Source organism: Lissotriton vulgaris, chromosome 2_1 (genome assembly GCF_964263255.1).
Source record: "Lissotriton vulgaris chromosome 2_1, aLisVul1.2, whole genome shotgun sequence".
Classification (NCBI taxonomy): Eukaryota; Metazoa; Chordata; class Amphibia; order Caudata; family Salamandridae; genus Lissotriton; species Lissotriton vulgaris.
In genome coordinates this window covers 1,780,711,828-1,780,735,582 of record NC_141687.1, presented here as the reverse complement: position 1 = coordinate 1,780,735,582, position 23,755 = coordinate 1,780,711,828, and the positions used below count along the sequence as shown (strand labels likewise).

Here is a 23,755-nt window from a genome sequence, read left to right as displayed (position 1 = left end):
ATCTTAAGAGTCGCCGGGTTGTTCAAGTAGGCCTGAGCACCTTTCTCTTGAAATGATTTAATCAGCATTCGCAACCTCCATCGTCTTTCGACGGTTGCGTGACAAAAATCAGGTCTCGAAAGAAAAGAAAAACCATTACAAGCTATCTTCCGGTCTGGGCTCGCTTTATCTGCTATCGCCTGCCTTAGTAAAAAATTACCAAAGTAAACTAGTACAGCTCTTGGATATAGTCCTGGTTTCGGTGGAGGATTAAAAGGGAAACGATGTACTCTTTGGATTTCAACTTCCCAGTTCCAACTCTGTAGTTCAGGCATTGCTTCACTGAAAAGTTTAATAATGAAAGCTCGTATGTTCTCTCCCTCAACTTTCTCTGGAATTCCCAGAATGCGAAGATTATTGTGGCGTTGCCTGTTTTCGAATTCCTCGAGCTTCCATTTGATATCCACCAGTTCTGTTTCCTGTAATTTATTTTTCTCACAGTTTTCGGAAGAGTCTTTCTCTGCTGCCATTACCCTTTGCTCCATCTCAGTTACCCGCTCTCCAATCCGTGTGCATGTCTTGGATAGTTTCTTTACAACCCCCTGCATTTTACGCAAGGCTATGCGAGATCTTTTGCTATCCTGGGCCGTCTCTTCTCTGTGAGCTGCTATAGCCTGGAGGATGGTCTCTAGTGCGGAGGGGGTTACCTCTGAATCACCAGGGATGTCTGAGGAAGAAGCCTGATTATATTCAAGTTGGCCTGCTGTTACTTTCTTTAACATAGTTTTTGTATTACCTTTGGACTTAGTTTTCACAGTGTTGGATATCTGTCTCCCCTCATCATAACTGTCTTCTGAGGAGTGTATGTTTATTTCTGATTCACCTTCAGACGATTCAAGGCTCTCAGACCATTCTCCTAAATTGTCAGCTCCAACCTCTTCAGTGTCATCGGAAAAAGAATAGAACTCCGTAAGGTCTTTTTCCCCCTCTTGCAGCTGTCCTGGTTGTGTAAGTAATTGTAAAGTGGTATTTGAAATTGAATCATTGGTCTCTTTATTTGTGATAGTTTGGTTAGAGATTGCACGTTGGGGTGACTTAGGTGCACTAGATAGCTCCTCCGCAGTAGTAGTTGTTTTATCTAGCACTGGAGTTGTCACTATTACGTTAGGTATGATCCGGTTATTATTTATTATAGGAAGAGACTCTTCAGGCAAAGCAGAGTTAGTCTATTCATTTTGCACTCCTAGAATGTTGCCTCCAGGCCCCGAGAATGACATTGCCCGGCCAGCCCCAACCTGCTTTTCTTCATCTAGCATTATTACTTTAGGTTGATCAGTTAAGTTGTTTTTTAAGACCTCATCAACTATGAAGTTATTTGTATTGGAAATTTCCACATTCAGAACATCGGTAATTGCTATGTTTTCGGGGTTTTCGAGGTTAATAAGGGTATTGGATGTTCCCTCCTCTGGGTCAGAGATGGCATTCTGTTGTCCCTCAATTGCAGGACTCTGATCCCCATTCAATATTGAACTAGGTACAGTCTCGGTCTCAAGATCAGCCTCTAATTGTGAATTATTCTGATTTGGGGTCTTTCTAAACATTAGCTCATGCACAGTTCTCCCTCCTGCGCTGTTTATTCTTCTACGGGTCGCTAGAATTTCCTGTCTTGAAGACCCAGAGGGAGAGCCAGTTGCAGTTACTTGTTTTTTAGATTTCGCCATCTTTACCTGTAGCTGGTCTTCATCATCCATCAGCCCTTCTCGCTGCTGTCTCTCTGCCTCCTTTCGCAGCACCCTCGCCGCTTTTGCAATCCTGGCTCTGGTGGCTGCAGCTGAGGCACTTTTTGGCGGCATCACTGTGTCTTTCTCCCCTGGCGTCTTACTCCACAAAACCTTCCCCAAGCGCCAAACAGAGCCGTCCAGAGAGGAGCTGGCGTTTTGCCACGTTAATTCTTGAAGCTGACTCGGCTTCCGTAGAGCTGCTGCTGTCTGTGTACACACTGTTTCCCTGGAAACGCCGCCGCGTAAGGGAGCCGGGTTCCACCAGAGGGTGAGTGTATCGAGTATTTCACATCGTTTGAAGGTTTTTAATACATTGTAGCAGTATCTCATTATTAATATGTTGCCTGAGGAGCCTGCAACTGTATCTCACTTCCAGTTTTGATGTGCCAGTTGCAAGTCAGTAAACGGCGCTTTCCTTTTACGGCGCCCGGAGCTCTCCCGTTGGAGCTTGCAACTGTATCCCGCTTTCAGTTCAAGTGTGTCAGTTACTTTTTCAACAAGCGACGCTTTCCTTTCACGGCGTCCAGAGCTTTTCACCGTTGGATCTTGCAACTGTATCTCACTCTCAGCTCAGACGCTCAGGCGTGTCAGTTACAATTCGGCAAGCGGCGCTTTCCTTTCACGGCGCTCAGGGTTTTCCGCTGTCAACTAGCCAGGGTATCGGCGTCCTTCCCCTTCTCCACTTATCGTGAATTTTACCTCTCCTTTCTTCAAGCCTTCTCTCTGAGGTCGTGTAAGCATTTCTTTACGCTCCGTGTAGAATCCATTACAAAACGATTCAATTAGTCATCAACATCATCGGAGCTCAGTAGAGTGCTGCAATCAGCCTAGCATCTAGGCCGCCATCTTGCTTTCCCCCTTGAGAATTCCAATGGAAGTCCCCTTAAAAGAATATTGCAAGTAGACAGGTATGTAAATCTTGAAGTCTAAAGGAAATCTCTGGTGACTCTAACTGTATGAACATCAAATTAAAAGTAACAGGAGACTCAAACATTCATTAGCTCCTTTCTCACTACCAGGAACGAATCACCATTACTTGAGCTCCAATTTCCCAATGCACCAAGTGTGGTTCTCAACCTTGAACACCTTGCCATCCTGGTATATGATGAACAAAAAGCCTCTTTCGACAATTATTTCTCCACATTCACTGCCAAGTTCCCTGCTCTATCAGTTGTCCAATACAGACATTAAGGGGCCCATTAGCATTGCAGGCAGGCATTGTCCGCCCGCCATCCCGAAGTAAAACGGGACCGCCCGCCATAAGGGCGGTGGTCCCGTAGGGGCCATTAGGATGCGCCTGCCACACTCCTGAGCGCAACCCAGCCGCAATGCTATAAATACATATTGCGTACTTCAATGCACAATGTGACAGGCACCGTGTGGTGCCTGTCACATTGTACATTGAACTGCAATGCTAAAAATGCACATCGCGCACTTCAATGCACAACGTGAGCGGTACCGTGCGGTGCCTGTCACGTTGTACATTGAAGTGCAGGGGGGGTACCACAGGTACCCCCATGTGCGCCCCCCACCTCCCAGAATCCCTGGGGGCCCGCAACGGGCCCCCACAGGAGATTCCAGCATGCCGCCATGGAAAAGCATGTTACCGCCCACATCCTAATCTGGATGGCGTTGTCTAACAGACACCGCCACCATACACAACCCTATTCCGCCCGGTCGACATGTCGACTGGGCGGAAAAGCGGTAGACGGTTTTTCCATCCGCCGCGGTCCCCCCGCCATAGTAATATGGCGGGGGAAATTGGTGGCGGGCGGGGAAGTATGTCGGGCAGATCACCACTGCCCGCATGGCGGTGGCGATCCGCCCATTATCCTAATGGGGCCCTAAGACTTTCTCTAACTAAGAAAAGAATAAAACTAAAGCCTTTAGTCAGGCTAACTTTAGCTAAGCAATTAATGTGTACTTTGATTACATGGTTATCCATGCACACGTGTAACTTGAAAAATAAACGTAAAACTTGAGTAGAAGAGGAAGGGCCCAAATCACAAAAGTCAACTGAGACAAAAGACTAACTTTACGGCTTTCGGTATTAACAAAGAACATTTATTTGTAGTTAAATGCCCTTTTGTGAATACCAAAAGTCGTAAAGTTAGACTTTCATCTTGTTTAACCTTTGTGAATCAGGCCGTAAATGTTTACATAGGAAAATATAACTTGACGTATAAGTAAAGCTTGAATAAATAATACATGCTTCCGTATTTAAACTGAACATTAGTCCGCACCTGTATAAATCTCTAAACTCTACAATGAATATATTTCATTAATACATTTTAATACTTCAAACATATTATTGAAGTTAAGGCGCAGAGTGAATATACTGTCAAATGCGCAAATATAATTGCATTTCTGTGACACGTAACGGTAGAATCTGAATTCCGCTGCTCCAGTAATATGTTCATTTTTGTTTAGGTTTCTGTGATGTTTCCCCAGCAAAACGCATGGCAATGTACAGTATAATCCAACGTCTGCAATATTGTGCCTTAACCACACTTTGGATGTTAAAAATGGACCGTTTTTTAGCTGATGCAAATTGGAATATGGTTGAAATCTCAGCTTTTATTGCTGATCCATATTATACTTCCGAAGCCAATGTGAGTATTTTGCATTTCTAAAAGTCTACTGTGAAAATGTGCCATACTTTCACTGTGAGAAAATGCTTCACTTCTTAATGAATTTATCAAGCTACCTTCATAGCCCGAATAAAACGAAAGGTTCTTGTTTCATAAATAATTAATACTTTCCAGAAAAGTCAACCACATCTGAAAGTAATTTCGGTACATAGTTTCACAGTTGTAGTGGCACATTCTCTCTCAGGGGACCTCCTTTGCTAATCCTAAGCACTGAACAGTCCCTTCCACTTGCGAAGAACCCGTAGTACTTCTTTACAATACATCTTCTTAAGTATAGATGCTCGCTATTCTACAGTAAGACCTAGAGAGACACTTAAGGCAGTAATGTTTTGCAATCTATAAGAAGGCTAAATTGGCCTACTGCTTCAGATTGCATTTGAAAAAGTTTAAATTAACTTGATTTGCGTAATTTGACTATGTACATCACTTTAACAAACTCTTTTTTTAAAGGAAAAAGATCACAAAAGAAGGGGGCAAAGTAGCCCTGTAGGCTGCAACTGTGCAGATATGCAAAGAGAGTCTGCACCTTTAAGGGCTCACAGTTTATCATATCCAATCATGCCCAGCTGGTAGAAGTTGCCTCGGTTCTTTTTTCCATCTCCTGGTGACAGGATTTTGGAACACTGAGCTCAGCTGTTTTACCTTCTTTTCCTCAAAAAACCCACTCCAGATTTTTTGACAAATACTTTACTCGACGGATTTCATCTGTCAAAGTGTTTTTCTATCATTTACAGTCAGACTTTTTTTCCTTAGTCAAATAAAATGCCATCCTTAGTTCAATCAATCAATCAATCCAGGCATTTGTATAGCGTGCTACTCACCCGGAGGGTCTCAAGGCGCTTGGGGAGGGGGGTCCGCTACTGCTCGAACAGTTGACAAGTGCCCTGCCTGTGGAAGAAAAATGGCCAAGTCAGACCCATGTGTCATGTTCATGACAGATGTACACACTGCAGGACCTTTTCCAGATGTACCCTGAGAGACAGGGATAAAAATTCACCTCCATAGGACAGAGGAGCAGCGCAGGCAGCAACAAGTGCAGTTAAAAGGTGGGACGTCATAGGAGCGAGGAGAGGGTAAGTACTTTACCAGGGCTTTTCCACCTTACTCTGGGTACTTTAGGTGAGGAAGATCCAAAAAGAGAGACCTCCATCAAATACAACATCGTTCCAGGTGTAGGAAAGTGCCCTTTTTTGCGTGGTCACCACCCACGGTTTGCCTGACACAAAATGCACTTTCACCTGGTGTGCCCTGGGTCCCTGCCAATCAGGTTCTCAAGGTCTGTGTTCCTTCACAAAGTGGTACCTTTGTACCACAATCGGCACCTCTGTGGCCACAGAAAATCCCCTTGTAAAAGGTACCATTGGTACCAAGGGCACTGAGACTAAGAAAGGCCTCTAAGGGCTGCAGCACCTATTGAACCATCCTTGGGGCCCTGCACAAACACACTTCCATTGCAGTCTTTGTGTTTTGATGCAGAGAAAAGTGAAGTCTACTTGGCACACATCCCTGTGTACCAAGCCTGCAACCCCCTGCCTGGATCATAGGTGGGTCACCTCTCTAGCAGGGTTCCCTAGCCCCAGGTGAGGGTACAGTTGCATGAGCTCTGTACCCCTCCAGTGTTTAAGTCCATTTGTAGACATTGTAAGTGCAGTAAAGCTATAAAGAGTATGTTGTCTGGGAGTTGGTCTCTACGAACTCCACAGCGCCATAATGGCTGTCCTGAACTCTGGGATGTGTGGGAGCAAACCTCTCAGCACATTAAACCCACATTGATGCCAGTGTGGGATTTAATGTAAAATGCACACAGAGGGCATCTTAAAGATGCCACCTGAAAAATGACCAGCCATGGTGTGGAGAATGACTGCTTGCCATTTTCCACCACCAGACAGGCGTCTGGACACCTGGGTAGAGAGTCTCAGGTCTCTGGGTTCAGGAACAAAGCCTATCCTGAGCAGAGGTGTCATGCCTCCTCCCCCAGGATGAAGTGGGTCCACAAAGGGGAAGCTTCATAGGCTTGCAACCTTTGTAAGCTGTTCCTGGCTCTTAATGCCCCCAGCAACTTGCTCCCACCGGCGGAAAAAACCAAGTTAGGAAAAGAGGTGGGCCCACCTTTTCCAACTACTCCTCAGGTGGGGGAGGTAGGGTAAGGTGAAGCACACATCTCAGTCCCCTCCATCTTAAAGATGAGGGAACCCAGCCAATTAGAGAGAGGCTCTGAAGGGTGGCATAACGAGAGGTATACTCACCCTAAGGAAGGGACCGATTAGTCCTGACATGTACCTGTGAATGCCCCTAAATCTAGTATTTAAGGGCAGGGCAACCGTGAACCTTGCCTCCTCAGATTCAAGGAAGAAAGAAGAAGGACAGAAGACCCATGCTGACTCAGGAAGAAGAAGCCACCAACTGCTTTGACCCCAGCCCTTCAAGCCTGTCCCGACTCCAACCGGACTACAATAGAAACCCTGGCAGGTCCAACTACTAGCACCCTGCCAGGGCCTGGAGGACCTGCCCTGAACTTAAAGACTATGTCTCCAGTGAGGTACCTATAAGAGGGGACCCCTCTAATGTTTCTTTAAGGTCAGGGAAGAGAGGGGAGAGGTAAGCACAAAATACTAAAGAAGTTCCCTCAAGACCTATATACTTTTCATTATAGACATAGTTTACATGTATTTACCTTATTCATGCACAACAATAACAAATAGAGCTAATATAGTTCCTTTTCATTTCAGTATTTTATTTCATCATTGTTCTGTATATCATTTGTACTTCTTATGAATTCATAATTTTTTATTTATTCATTTTCATTTCTTAGAAATATTTCATCATTTTTTTGGTATTTATTATTTTGTGAAAATACATATTACAACAGACACAATTTCGAAGGAAACAAACCCTGGATCGTACAACCACAAAAAAATATACAATACTAATTATGCACTCACAATCATTCAAACTCTATTTCCATCCACACATTTTCATTAATAAAAAAATGCAGTATCTGAACAAATCTTGACATAAAGCAGGCAGAGTGTGAATTTCTGCTGCCTGGATTAATGACCATGAGATGTAAAAGAATGACTCCGCGCAAAGTCGACGCGCGTTTCGGTGGGTTCTGTACCACCTTCCTCAGGACCTATGCAGATACAAACATTTCTTAACTCAACAAAAGCCAGGGAATCTGAAATCAAAAAAGACATAAAAATTGTTGAGCGGGTTTAAAAAACATTTAGTACACTTTTTAAGGTTTGAGTTCACCAATGGCCACACAGCTATAACATTGTCTCCAGATTAAATAAAGCTTAAGAGAAAGAAATATTTATATGGTGATTCAAGATAGGTTAGAATAATAGCGTTAAAGCTTCAAACAACACCAAGAAATTTGAGTCCAAACTGTGCACAGGAGAGAAAGTAAGGAACACTACGAGTATCCCAAAGATATCAAAAGTTATCATTATCAGTGATATTCTACTATTTGAAACAAAAGAGGATATATTGTGCTATATGAGTATAAAACATCCCAAGACTATCCACTAAAGTGGCATGCCTAAGTCCAAAAGTTTAAAAAAACATCCCAACTTACTATTCTTTCACCAGGTGTAGGCCTTATGGGCTTCTTTAAAATTCAAGTGGTATTTTTCTTCCTGTCAGATAGTCTCAGTATACATCAAGGAAATTATTCGTAGGGAATATACGGGCAATAAGACATAAAGGCTCTATTTTTTCCATTGACTTCAATGTTGTTAATGACCCTAAGAAAACATACCTCTTATGTTATTGTTCGTTGCCACACAGGGGTATCCTTATTTTATTAGTGTCCTTATGTTATTTCATTATAAATGGAAACTGTCTAGTCCTAGTAAGGACTAGTATGGAGATGTGTCACTGTTGTTGTTCCTGTAAGGGATGATACATAGGACACGACCGACCATAAGTATTTGAATAGAAAACATTTTTATGCCGATAGAGGTATTTGCTATACCTAGTAGTGACAACCTCACCTGATTCTTCAGGCACAATCCCGAGGGTAATGCTACTTTAGCCGTAAGCCGAAAGCTCCTCTTTTCTCATGGGTTTTAATTTTCATCGATATCACACCTCCACTCTGCAAATTTGGAAGAAATATATAGCCTTGTGGAATGGTACTGTAGCCAATATTATTTATATTGTGCTTTAATATAACATGGATGACTCATGCATATTAATCTACGTGCACCTCTATGTATAGTCATTGCCTATAACTCCCTGTACTCAAGGTGTTTTTAATCCATTGAAAAAAGGAAATGGGGGCTGTGACAATTCTAGTCTTGACATAAATGACTCACAATATATGTAAGTCCATAGTCCATGTAATTATTAAACCCCATACTCTTATGGGACATGAAAAATTGGTGCAAGTTAGAGGATTCTACCCCATGTAAATGCGATGATAAATCTGTCCAGGACACTGTGCATTTTTTATTTTTTTGCCCATGGTATAGTGAACCCCGGAAGCGCTATCTTAAACCTTTGCTGAAAGAGATGAGTTTTACCCAATATAAACCTGCACTGTTATTTTTACCAATGTTGGAAACCCCCTTCATTATGTACTGTAAAGCTAGTTTTTTAACAGTTGCCGTAAAAATCAGGAGAAAAAGATTGGATTTTTAATAATGTAAAAATATCCTTTTTAATCTGTACTTTGTATATGAATTAATGATGGTGATTTTCAGTGAGGAATGGGAACACTGCTGTAGTTGTCCTCTTAGGAGGAGTAAAATGGAGAGTAAATCGGTTTTTTTAAACTTTTTTCATGAATCTAATTGTATTAATTTGATTTTATTCTGTTTTTAATTATGTAAAAAAAAAAAAACAATACTCAGATGGTCACCCTTGTTTCAAAAACGTCTAGGAAGTGCAAACATTATTCACCTGGAAGGGTTTTTCTTGTTTAACCAAAACTAACTATACTCCATAGCAGACACCTTGATACAGACGAGTAAAGAAACCCGTTTGTTGTACATAATCACTATAGGTCAATGGTCTCGCCATAGACAGTATATCTTAATATAGTTTACATATCAACATTGGATATGGTTCAGACAACTTTCAAACACTAGTATTCAGCCTCAACGGTATATAAGTCCAGCTGTTACCCAGAAAAAAATCACTCGACCAGTCACTAGATAAAGTTATGCCGATTCTCAGTACTCACCTTGTGATGTCACCATCCACTCCACGTATTCGTACTAATCCAGAGTTCACAGCATGGCAAGAGAGGAGGTGCAGGAAAGCCGACAATTTAAATACTAAGTATGGGCGCTAAAAGCTCGAAACACTACCAGCTGAGGTGTATGCGTCACTTACTTCTCTTCGAGGTATCCAATGAGCAAACAAAGACTTCAAGACTGGAAACTGGATCTAGGCAGCTCCGTGATTCTGCATCACTCTGCACCTGACCCCCACGGTATGAGTTTGAGTGACTCAACACCACAAAGAGATCTTCTGAGCAACCTTGATGTGGGATCTAATGATTCTCAACCTCCCTTAAGCTTCAAGCCGATGCCTGCAACCTCAACCTGAAGGTTCCTCTAGACGGAGACCAGAGCTGGTAAAAAGACCAGATGCCAAAAGACACCCCTGGACCTGACACCCAACTGCCTTGGGTGGCCCAACCGATGGTGTCCAGTCATTCCCAAAGAATCCACCTTCAGAAAGCCGCCCTGCCCAAGCATGCAGCATCTTTTCCAAACCGGAGATCTCCATTGCAAACCACAGGGTCCCCAATGTCTCTTTGGCATTCTGCATCCGGCCACCTCTGTGCCGCTGGTGGTGCAGCTCCTGTGCTGATTGTTGCCCCCTGCAGTGCTGGTCCTGACCCTAGGAGCTTTGCTCCCACAACTGAGTATCCTGCTCATAAGCAGCCCCTCACCGAAGGTGCCCTTAGTTCCATTGGCAAACATTGGGACCCTGCACTCTGCACCTGGCCATCCCAGTGCCGCTGATGGTCCTAACCCACAAAAGCCATACTTCTAAGTAATGTATTTACCTGTAAACTGTTAACACTCTTTTTCCCTTAGGAACCAATGCTATGAGTTTTCTGTTCCTAAAAATATGTTGACGTACTGTTTTGTATGAAAAAAAGTAACAATGGTTTAACATAGGAATTGTCATACTTATCTGTAAGTGACAAACAGTGTGTATAATATCTGAGCTATTCACCTCAAGTACTCAAAGTAACTGAAAAGTAATCTAAGAGTGATCAAAATGAATCTTACTCTATTTTTAACGGTTTTAAAAGTAATACAAACCTGTAAACTATTCTAATACAAACCCACTATTGCATTTCTATGTACAGCCTTGCATTTGAAGTATTTCTTACTTGCCTGTGCCAAGTCCTGCTTGGTTCTACAAAATAAAATATAACTATACCTTGTTATACTCACCTAATTAGTCTGGATTCTGTCTCCGAGTGTATCCCATCTCCTACACTACCACAAAAAGAGCTGTTAGTACATGTCTAATTTAGCCTCGCTATGCCTCTGGGGACTGCCTGGACTCTGTTCACAGTATACCCTACTTTGGTATAGTATATACAGAGCCAGCTTCCTAAAGACACGCGCTGATCCACATGGGTGCATAACAAAGAGAGACCTACCCCCAGGGAGATAACAGCAAAGAAGGAGGGCAAGAGTTTTCTACACTCCATCTGTGACATGTAAATGGACTGGACTGAGGAGAGGGACCAATATGACCAGTCTTGGCCAAGGAAAGGATCATTTATGCTTGAGGGTCTGGCGGTAGCAGAGGATTGCTTCAGATGTGTAGGAGGAAATCCAAATTGGAACCTTCCCTACATGCAGCAAAGCCTTGGGAGGTGGAAACGCTATGTTGAGGATAAATATCTCAGGGCCACCCAGGTCGAGAATGTGCTCACTACTGCAGAAGGGTGCAGCAGTGGTCACACACATTTTGTGGGCTCAGATGGACAATGAGGGACTACCAATGAAGTTACCGTTGTTGCTGGATGGGGCAAGGAAATGGTTTACTTGTTTCAAAAAGAACCCTGCATGTATTAACCTAGCGATAGGTGACAACAAAAGTTTGTTGAGCAGCCTAATTGGGGAACAGGCAATCACTGTATTCGCCCAAGCACAGGGCTGGCTAGACAGCTTAGTGGAATTAGACACCAAACCCTGGCGATGATAGAGGCTCACATCCTCAATTACCACTAAAAGAAGCCAGAAAAGTATTGAGACAAACAGGAGCAGGCCCAAAGAAACACCACAAAACTGGTGCAACACAAATTGACCTAGAGGGGGCAGCTATGGCTGAAACCATGCAGGAAGCAGCAGTCTCAATGGACTTTCCACCTCAAAACCCCTAAAAGTTGCATACTGGCTATGGCGGTAGAGGCCAGGGATGTTGGCAACAACCAAACCCTAGGTAATGCTACAATTGCCACAAGCAGTGGCACCTTGCAAAGACATGATGGTTAAAGACATACCATGAGCAGAAAAAACAGAAGAGATCAAAGAACAAGGGCCAGCCACCACAATACCCTACCAATGCCCCGCCTCAACACAAAACACAGGAGAATTAATTACTATTTCAAAAAGATTGTGGGTATGCTCTACGACCTGCACATCCAATAATAGTGATATTTAATTGCTTTCAGCCATGTCCTTGAAGTAACAATATTTTAGGGTGCTCTCATGGTGTCACAATACCCACTCATGAGGGTATGCTTCCACCAGGACTGAAAACAGCCTAGAACAATATTTAACCAAAATACATCAAAGCACACCAAGTGGTTGTAACTATTATCCAACATTTCCACAATGTGTGGTTCAACCCGTCATAAATAAATGTCCTTTTGTAGAAATTCACAAAGAATCTTGAATCCGGTCCTTTTATTTGTTTTATTTCATTTCTTTATACATGGAAACAGCAGCAGCCAATGTACGTTTCGCCCCCCCTGGGCTTTCTCAAGGCTGCAGATACATATCTATAAACTTTATGTATATAATATGACATTACACAGTCACTATTAAAATACATACAAATGCCCTTTTATTGTGTTATTCACCTTAACTAGGAAGGTGGACACATATACCAACAGGAGCATTCATTAATCTCTGTCCAAAACACAGTGTAAGTGCGAAAACTCAGGTAATGATGTCCCCAATCCTCTCAGATATAAAGTGGTTCCAAAAGCAAGTTCCAGCCTTTATGTGAAAAGAGAGTGAAACAAGAGAAAAAAACAAGAGAAAAAAACAGAAAAAGACACACCCCGTGTTGAATTGAGATCAAACGTGAATTTAAAAAAGCGACACAGGCATAAAAACCCTTGGCATTGAAACTGTGTCTAGTGTAAAAAGTTAGAAAGATTTGGAGAGACAGGTCAAGTGTTATCTGTGCAACCACTCTGACCAAGATAAAATCGTAAGCCATAAGATTGTAGAAAAAAAAACATACATCGTCATGTGCCATGCCATCTGATTCGATTGTGAATCTGTGCTTATGGTGGTATAGGGAGTAATAATTGCCAATTTGTTCCTGTTTATATTCTTTGCCCTCTTTTTGTTTGTCAGAAGGTGAGTTTTTTTACTTTTTTGACCTTTTTTCTTGCTTCTCTGATTATAGACTATGAATAACCTCTGGCCTGGAATCGTTTTACTACAATTCCTTATTCTCGGTCTAATCTGGTCTTGTCACTGCAGTTGCATTTGATTCGCAACATTTCTACATGGGGATGGCATTGATCTGTTATGGAGGGTGTGCACTTCTTGCAGGCAATGTGGCATTCCACGCAGTGGTTTTTCTATAGAGTACAGTTTTGACCTTATTCCCATCCACTTCAATGGTGGTATCCAAGAAGTATATCTGCTCCCTATTATGGTCTTTGGTGAAGAACAGATTGAAATCATTATTATTGATATATATAAAAATGTTCAAGGGCCTTGTTTGTCCCCGCCTAGAATAAGATAATATCATCAATAAATCGTCCCCAATATAGGCTACGTTCCAACAAGTGACCTGGACATTTCCTCCATATATGTGTGTGTTTGAATAGACCCATATAGAGGTTAGCAAATGAGGGTGAAAATTTCGCCCTCATTGCTACTCCTCCTCATATATGACGATACCACTCCCCTTTGTGAGTGAATATACTGTTGTCCAGGACTAGTCTGATTAGATCTAGTAGCATGTTGATCGGTTGACTGTCCAAAAAATATTGTGCAGCATTTATGCCATGTTCTCCTGATATTCTAGTATATAACAAGCATACATCCAGGGTGACAAGTTGATGTCCCTCCACCTATTGTACGTCTGCAAATTTACTTTGAATATTTCGGGTGCCCTTTATGTAAGATGGTAAATTAATTACTAAAGGTTGTAAGTATGTATCAATGTATTCGGATATTCTCTCAGTGGGAGAGCCGATCCTCGAAATGATGGGTCTCCCCATGGGGAAGGCCCTCCTATTTGTGTATTTTGGGCAGACAGTAAATACAGGGATTGGGTCGTGTGTCATTGCAGAGGTATTTGAACTCTAAGGGCGTCATTAGGATAGCGGGCAGAAAATCACCCCGACGGCCATGAAGGCGGGAAACAACCACCTGCCGGGACCGCGGAAAAACCAGCGGTCAAATTAGTATCAACCGCCACAAAAGACTGACTGCGGCGGTAGCGGGCCAACAAAAACCGCCCAACGCGGGCGGTGAGGTCCAAAAACCGACCGCGGCGGTTGTAAACGCAGCGGAAAAGCTACTCCCCGCCGCAAGCAAGGCGGAGACACCGCACGGGTAATTAGGATATCCCTGATGGTCCCGCGGTACGATCCGCTGTTTCCGACCGCCGAGGTCGCACACAGGAGTGAATGGTAGAGACAGCGGAAGAGCTGCAGCTTAGCCACAGCAGTGGAGGGTACATGAAAAACATGGAGGACGATGCCAAAACACTGCAACAATGCCAAACTTACCACAAATCAAAGTAGCCATGCCCTCCAAATACACGAAACACATACCAATGATAAAACAAATGCCAAAAAAAAATAAAATTCCCAGGACAACACCTACGACACATTTGACAGCAAAATCCCATTTGGACACAACTCACAGCTGAGTATAAAACCAGCCCCTTTACTGACCACAATCCTTTGTAACACTGCAGAAGAGAAGGGCATACACCACATCTGACAGGAGAGGCAAAACAACACAACACAAACACCACCAACACCACCACTACCACCATGACTACCACCATCACACCAGCACCAACAATTCCCCAGCACACAACACACCTCAGAAATCAACACCACACCCAACACACACACCCCTGCGCCCACAAACACTTCAAACACCCCGCACCATGGCAGCACATAAAATGCCCAAATTCACAGAGAGTGAGTTGACAGTCATGGTCAATGAGATAGTGAGAGTGGAACCATAACTATTTGGTAGCCTGGTCCAACAGATCCCATTAGCCACAAAGACACATATGTGGGAAAGGATAGTTCAAAGGGTCACCCCGTGATCCAAGAAGGAGATCATTAAGCATGGACGGATTTTGCGGATTTGCGATCCACGAATTTGCGGATTTGCAGATTCGCAATCCGCAAAAATCCGCAAATTCCCGCGGATTTGCGGATTTTTTTTTGTGTTCGCACAGGTTTCTGCCAGTTCGCGAGGGTTTTTGTACAATTTCGCAAACGCGAACTTACCTGTCGGGTCGCAAGTTTTGTGAACTTGTTGTTTCTATGTGTCCAGCCTGTTATTGACCCTCTTCTTCATCACTGCCACCCTCTGTCACCACTGCCACTCTCTGGTTCACCCATGCCACCCTCTGGCTCACCCATGACACCCTCTGTTTCATCACAGCACCCTTTGGTTGACCAGTGTACATTATTGTGGCAAAGCAAAGTACACCTTCCCTGCCTCAAGTGACCTGAATTAATTTGGGGCTGATTAATGTGTCACAGAATATTATTTTAGCTGGCACCTGCTTCCTTAGTGCTTCCTGATTAATGATGTGCTTGAACTTTTGCACCTGCTAAGTGCTTTAAGTTTTGCAAAATTAGTTACAACACCTGCCCTGCCCCAACTGACATTAATGAATTAGGGGCTGATTAATGTGTCACTGAATTTGAACTTCCAGCCTGGCACCTGCTTGTCTCCCTTAGCTGTAATTCAGGACTTTTGTGGCATACGTGTAACTATTCTGAGGGTCAGAGCAGGGTCACACAATAGTTGCAAGCAGGCAACTGAACTCTGGAGGAGCCCCTCAGGAAGCACTACATGAAATGGTTACTAATGATGAGCTTGAAGTTTTGAACCTGGTAAGTAGTTTCAGTTTTGAAAAAATCGTTTGCGCGAATAAGCGCAAAATTGAACTGGGAAGCCGCAAACTCGTGTGAATAGTGCGAGTAAGCAATAAAATCCGCCGCTCGCGGATTTTCAGATTTTCGGTAAATTCGCGGGAGTTCACGGATTGCAGATTTACAGAAAATCCGCAAAATCCGCGAACGGAACGGATTTTTCGCCCATGCTTAGAGATCATGAAGCGGTGGCGTGATCTCAAGAGGGTTGTCAAAGAGAAGAGAAGCAAGAACCGGGAGCTGGCTGACAAGACTGGCCGTGGCCCTCCCATTCCACCAAAACCATTCACACCATGGGAGGAGAAGGTGCTTGCCATACTGCATCCCGAGAGTCTCACAGGAGTATCCGGGGGTGGAGGCTGGTAAGTACAAACAAATGTTAACCAACACACTGATATGTATTTTATTGAACAACCCAAACACCATTGCATTTTTTAGCTTCACCTAACAGGTAGGTAGCTATCTTCCCTGTACTGGCTGTTTGGGGATGGAAAGGATGTAACACGACTCCCACTATGCCCTGTGTCCCACACCCCAGCAGGATAGAGGCCTCCCCCACCCAGAAGCATGTGTCAGCCATTGCACTGTTCTCCCTCACCTACCAAGTAGAATTGCCATCTTCCCTGTACTGGCAGTTTGGGGGTGGGAGGGATGTACCACGACTCCCACCATGCCCCCTATCCCACACCTGAGCGGGATAGAAGCCTCCCACACCCAGAAGCATGCGTCAGTCATTGCACTGTTCCCCCTCACCTAACAGGTTGGTAGCCATCTTCCCTGTACTGGCTGTTTGGGGGTGGGAGGGCTGTAACACGACTCCCACCAGCCCCCTGTCCCACACTCCAGAAGCATGGTGGCCTCCCCCACCGAGGAGCATGTGTCAGCCATTGCACTTTTCTCCCTCACCTAACAGGTAGGATAGCAATCTTACCTGTACTGGCTGTTTGGGGTGGGAGGGCTGTACCACGACTCCCACCATGCCCCCTGTCGAACACCTGAGCAGGATAGAGGCCTCCCCCACCCAGAGCATGTGTCAGCCATTGCACTGTTTACCCTCACCTAACAGATAGGTAGCCAGCTTGCTTGGGAGGCCTGTTTGGGGTGGGAAGCCTGCACTACCACTCCCACCATGCCCCCTGTCCCACACCTGAGCAGGATAGAGGCCTCTTCCACTCAGAGCATGCGCCAGCCATTGCACTGTTCACACTCACCTATCAGGTAGGTAGCCATCTTCACTCGAAGGCCTGTTTGGGGTTGAGAGGCCTGCACTACCACTCCCACCATGCCACCTGTCCCACACCTGAGCGGGATAGAGGCATCCCCCACCCAAAAGCAAGGATCAGCCATTGCACTTTTCACCCTCACCTAACAGGTAGGTAGCCATCTTCCCTGTACTGGCTGTTTGGGGGTCAGAGGCCTGCACTACCGCTCCCACTGTGCCCCCTGTCCCACACCTGAGCAGTATAGAGGCCTCCCCCACCCAGGAGCACCTGGAAGCCATTGCACTGTTCACCCTCACCTAACAGGTAGGTAGCCATCTTCACTGGGAGGTCTGTTTGGGGGTGGGATGACTGCACTACCACTCCCACCTTGTCCCCTGTCCCATACCTGAGGAAGATGAAGATAGAGGCCTCCCCACCCAGAAGCATGTGTCAGCCATTGCACTGTTCGCCCTCAGCTAACAAGTAGGATAGTTATCTTCTCTGTACTGGCTGTTTGGGGGTGGGAGGGCTGTACCACGACTCTCACCATGCCCCCTGTCCCAAACCTGAGCAGGATAGAAGCCTCCACACCCAGAAGCATGTGTCAGCCATTGCATTGTTCACCCCCCACCTAACAGGTTGTTAGCCATCTTCCCTGTACTGGCTGTTTGGGGGTGGTAGGGCTGTACCACAACTCACACCATGCCCCCTGTCCCACACCCCAGCAGCATGGAGGCCTCCCCCACCAAGAAGCATGTGTCAGCCATTGCACTTTTCTCCCTCACCTAACAAGTAGGATAGCCATCAGCCCTGTCCTGGCTGTTTGGGGGTGGGAGGGCTGTACCACGACTCCCACCATGCGCCCTGTCCCATACCTGAGCAGGATAGAGGCCTCCCCCAACCCAGAGCATGTGTCAGCCATTGCACTGTTTACCCTCACCTAACAGGTAGGTAGCCAGCTTGCTTGGGAGGCCTGTTTGGGGTGAGAAGCCTGCACTACCACTCCCACCATGCCCCCTGTCCCCCTGTCCCACACCTGTCCCACACCATTCCTTAGTAATACAGGACCTGGCTGCAGCCATACATATAAATAAGAAGTAAGAAATTGGTCTTAACCTAATAGAAGTATGATCGATGCCCAACAACACCAGTTCAGCAGTTATTTTAATCTCACATTTAACAACAATGGAGAGGAAATTTTCAATTTGTTGAAAAAACATAATAAGTTTAGGGCAAGAAAAGAACATATGCAATTCAGCAGCTGCAAATAACCCACAGCGACTGCAGTTCGTACCCATTGTCGTGCTCCACTTGGCAACTTGACTTGGAGTATAGTAAAGATTATGTATACACATAAAATGTTGGGATTTCATCATCCCTGTGATCAGACAGTCTGAAGCAACTTTAATAGATAGCAAAATATCGACATCAGGTATACCTAGGCTATTAGCCCATTTCAGCTGACATTGTCCTAGATCGTCCCCACATTCCTGAATCAAACTTGAGTAAAGAATTCCTATACGGGGCTTTTTCAGCAAAAGTTCTAACAATGGAATTTTTGTCATTTTAGCTGGGGAAGTTAAGGGGTTACTCTGTAAGAAGCTTCGAAGTTGAAGAAATTTAAAAAAGTCATTTCTTACCAAGGAAAAATTGTTCATTAATTCCTGGAATGAAGCAATTTGACCGTTACTGAATAAAACTCCCAAACACCGTATTCCTTTCTGCTCCCACCTATACATCGTTGAATCACAGAAAATGTCTGGTAGAAGACCCGTTGATATTAAGGGGGTATAAGAATTTAACTTACATATATTTATATGTTTTCAAACTTTTTGCCACACTCCAAAGGCTGCCTTCAGTGTCTTTTACTTTTTTTTGTGGTAGCTAGGCTCTACGATCTTAAGAAAGCTACCCTTAACTTTCTCACCCATAATCATTTCATAGATTGACGGAGTTTGGCAATTCGGCACTTCTACTCTATCTCCCATAATTAAAGGACTTATATATTGTAATGCGGCAGATAAGTAATAAAAAAGGAAGTAAGGAACATTCCATCCGCCACATTCGTTACTAAGTATCATTTTCTTAAGAGCTTTCCGATGACGTTTATAGCCCCATAAAAACCGAGAAGTGCTTCTTTCCAAGTTTTTGAAGCAGAGCGATTGGAATTCTAATGGTATTGTACGATACATATACAGTACTTTTGGTAAAATCAGCAATTTTAAGATGTTAAGTCTGATGTATAATGATAAATGTTGATGATCTAGGTGCTGCAATGTGATGTTAATTTGAGTTATTACAGGATTTATATTACGTTCTGGTATCTTCTCTATGGGCAGGGAGATCTTAATTCCTAAATATGTGACCTCCGAGATAGTGGAAATATTCGACGGTGGGTTATCCCCAGAGCAAAGAATCGGCGTTTTCTCCAGATTGAGTTTATAGCCGGAGAAAAACCCAAATTGCTTAGCAAGGTCATTAATCGCTGGTAGAGCTGTTTGAACATCAGTAGTAGTTATCACTATGTCATCAGCATAAGCTACAGCTCGATAAGTATTATTAGCTAGATGAATAGGTTTGATTTTTTGTTCCAAAATAAAACGGTTGATTAAAGGGTCGATGTAAAAAGCAGAAAGTATAGGTGAACAGGGACATCCTTGTCGGGTGCCCCTGGTGATTGGGAAAGAAGGGGAGATTTGCCCATTGATTCGAATACAAGCTTTAGGAGCAGTATACAGGAGCCTCATTTATGACTTTTTGCCGTAGGGAAGCGCAGCAGGCCTTCCTGCTGCGCTTCCCTACGGCAAAAGAAAAGGGCAGAAATGCGCCGTATCTATAAGATACGGCGCATTCCTGTCCTTTTCCCCTGCGCCGGTGCACAATGGGCTGCCTGCGCCAGCGCAGGCACCCTTGCACAATGGTGCAAGGGTGCCTGCGTTGCGGGGAAGATTATTTTTGTACAGGAAGGGAAACCTTTCTGTACGAAAATAATCACAAGAGACCTTTCCTCTTTCTATGTGTGCTGTACAATGCAGCACACATAGAAAAAGGAAATACGAGGAGAAATAAAGACATTTCTCCCTGCTGCGCCTCCCTTACGCCTCCCCTGAGGAGGCGTAAGCTTTTGGCACTGCTTCAGAGTTACGATTTCTCGTAAATCTGGGGCAGTGTCAAAAGGCCATGGATGTTGCTGGGAACACCCCCAGCAACACCCATTGCACGCCCCTTTAACGCAGAACACTGCGTTGAAGGGACTGATATTTATCAGGCAGCAGTACGCCACAAAAACTGGCGTACTGCTGCCTGATAAATACCACGCAGGCTTCTGCGCCACGGAACTTCATGAAAAGTGAAGTTCCGATGGCGCAAGGGGCCTCATAAATGAGGCCCAAGGTTTTTAAAGCTTTTATAATACCAAGACCTAGTCCCTTCCTGGATAAGATTTCCCATAGATAGCCCCATGCAACCCGGTCAAAGGCTTTTTCAGCATCTAAAAATACAAGTCCAACATAAGACCGAGTTGCTTGGGACCAATCCAGGAGCGTAATCACTCATCGAATGTGATCAGCAGTGTCTCTGGCTGGAATAAATCCATGTTGATATATAGAAGCTAAAGGAGAAATGATATTGGATAATCGTGAGGCTAGAATTTTAGAGAAAATTTTACTGTCAGCATTTATGAGTGATATGGGACGAAAGGATGAGGGTGATAAAGGGATTTTGCCCTTTTTAAGAAAAACAGTAATTATAGAGTCATGCCATGATTGAGGGGCAATACCTTGTTGAGCTCTCAGACATAGGTCCACTAGTTCTGATTTTAGGGCACTCCGAAACTGTTTAAAAAACTCTAAAGGAATAGCATCAGTGCCCGCTGCTTTTCCTGAAGCTAAGGACATTAGAGAAAGTTCAATTTCCTCTCAAGTAATTGGTAAATCCAATTTCTCCTTCTCATCGCTAGGTAAGGTGGCATTCAAGGCTGATTCAATAAACTGAGTAATCTGATCTGAACAATCTAGCATGACATCCTCAGTATACAATTTAAGGTAGAAGTCACTAAATACTTTAAGTATGTCTTCTATTTTATTAACAGTCATCCCGGTCAGATTATTAATTTTATCAATACTACCAAATGTTGCTTTCTGTCTAGCCCTCTTAGCCAAATATTTTCCTGAGTTTTCTCCAACTTCATAAACTTCTGTCCGGAAAGCAGAAATTTGCTGAGCAAACTTTAAGGCAAATCCTTGATGAATCTTGACTTTAAGAGTCAGTAGTTCCTTTATAATCGTTTCTGTAGCTAATCCTTTGTTACACGCCTGCATAAACTGAATCTCTAGCAATCTTACATTTTTCATTTCTAATTCCTCTCGCTTTCTAGTCTCCTTCTGTTTTCTTATTGAGTAACTCAGTGTTTCTCCCCGAACCCCACACTTGAAGGCATCCCAAACTATTTCTAAAGATGCAGTGCCTTTGTTGTTAGAGAAAAATTCAGGAATCCAGATATTCATATGTTCAACATAAGATAAATCGAACAATAGTTTTCGGTCAAATGACCATGATCGAGGGGTGGGTGGAGTGATTAACTCAAAATTAAAAGTTATGGGATTATGATCTTATATAATTTTTGGTAGCACCCCATATTTCGCTTGAGTGAGTTAATCATATAAAGTCTTAAAGACGAAGAAATAGTCCAGTCTAAAATGTCTTTGATGAGGGGCAGAAAAAAAGTACATCCAAACATTCCCCCCCTTTTCTCATACCCTACGTCTAGCAATCTGTACTCCTGAATAATCCCTTTAAGTGCTTTAAACACCTTCTTCTTTCTGCCTATATATGGGGTACTGCCATAGATGTCAAATGTTTCATCCTAATGTAGATTAAAATCTCCACATAATATAATATTGGGTGGCCATTGAGCTAGCCCCAAACTTAGATAATGTAGGACTGTGGGGTCATCAACTATAGAGGCATGTAATGAATAGATAGTAATAGTCAGCCCTCCAAATTTAAGTTCAGCAATAACCCATCGTCCTAATGGGTCTTCTTTGACTTTTTTAGTTTCCCCTAATCCAAACCTCTTTAAAATTGCAACCCATCTTATTGTAGAGCTCTGACTGGAGCACCCTACTACTTCCAGTCCAAGATCTCTTAGCCACCCTCTATTTGACCAGGAGATATGAGTCTCCTGTATGCAGACTAAATCCAGCCGCATAGTTTTGAACATCTGAGTCATTATACCCCTTTTCTTTTGTCATTTAGGCCACAAACATTGATGGAGCATATCGTCAATTTAGCCATTATATTGTTTTAGTATGTTAGCACAGTTAAACATATAATAACAGAAAGTTCCAAAATTCGACACCTGCCATATAAAAATCATAAACTTAGAATAAATACATCTTTCAGCTGTATGTCCTTGCACCCCAAAGAAAGCTTTTTCCCACCCGCATCCCCCCCAGCACACCCTTCCCAACCCACCCTCTTCCCAACACCCCCCACCGGAAGTTTAAGGGCTAATGCCCTCATTGATGGTAAGTGTGTATGAGCTATTTAGTTCTGCCCGGGCCAACCAGACCTGAAAAGTGGTATATCTCTGGCACAAAGAAAAAAAGAGTCATAAAGAGTAAATCATAAATAGAGGGGCAGCCCATTCAAGCTGAATATAATTATTGTCCTTAACCTTTAACCTATCAATCGCTACTGCATTGCTTCTAAGAATTGTTGTGCTTTGATCTCAGATACAAAAAAGATAGTTCTCCCCTTGTGCACAACCTTAAGTTTAGCAGGATTTAGAAGAAAAACTTGCCCCCCCTTAGATTGTATTGGTGCCAATAATTGTTTGAGTCTCCAGCGTTGCTGCACTGTCGCTGAACAAAAATCTGGTCGAACAAAAAACTTGTGCCCCAGACCCTTTCTAGTTTTAGATGGCCTAGCCAAATCATACAGAATCTCACGGAGTAGGAAATTCTGCAAGCATATAAGAATAGCTCTTGGAATTTTGTCCCCCCCCCCTATCACGTTTTTGATTAAAGGGAAAACGATGAGCTCTTATAACTTCTTTATCCCAGTCCCATCCTTTGAGATCCTGAAAGGCATCTGAGAGCATCTCTACAACAAACCGTCGAATATCCTTTCCCTCTGATTGTTCAGCCACTCCCAATATACGTAAGTTGTTACGCCGTGCGCGATTTTCCAAATCAGTCAATATCTTGTCTAGTACTATCCAGATCCTTAATTGAGGTTTTTTGTAAGGTTAATTCATCTTCCACAGCAGATATGCGGGTTTCAGTCTCCTGTACTCTTAGATTGGTTTCAGTACTAGACTTAGCCAACCGGTGAACAACATTCTGCCACTTACGCACCGCTCCTTGAGTACGAAGCCCTTCCGCTTTAGTTTCCTCTCTGTGAGCCATGATCATTCTATACATAGAAGTCTGTAGTTTATATATTGACTTTAATGTAACCTCTTCGCCTCCCTCCAATAGCTCTGGAGATTCAGCATCGACTTCTGAAGTCATGCCAGCCCCTTCCCACTGCGGTTGATTTACAGAGCCTACATTTTCACCTATGAGGGGATTTTTGGCCTCTACGACCCTACGAACAGTGTTTGGGGCTCCTTCCTTCAGTAGAAAGTCAGATCCAAGTAGGTCTTCTTCTGAAATTTGATTGCAGTCATTGGCCCAATCTTTTACAGGCTGATGACCCTCATCAAGGTCCCCATCAGATGTTATCGACACATCAGACCTGGAGAAAAATTGACCCCCCTGATTCAAAGGAGTCTGCGTCGTT

The 23,755-nt window shown here is 43.7% G+C and overlaps 1 protein-coding gene across 1 annotated transcript in view; it reads left to right on the top strand.

The window, feature by feature from the left end:
* LOC147733269 (sperm-specific sodium:proton exchanger-like) overlaps window positions 1–23,755 on the top strand; it is a 7,973,824-nt gene that overhangs the window by 3,279,440 nt on the left and 4,670,629 nt on the right. Inside the window, exon 11 of the mRNA XM_086956195.1 lies at window positions 4,191–4,372. Within this exon, the coding sequence (XP_086812321.1) occupies window positions 4,191–4,372 (182 nt within the window). The remainder of the gene's footprint in view (window positions 1–4,190; window positions 4,373–23,755) is intronic.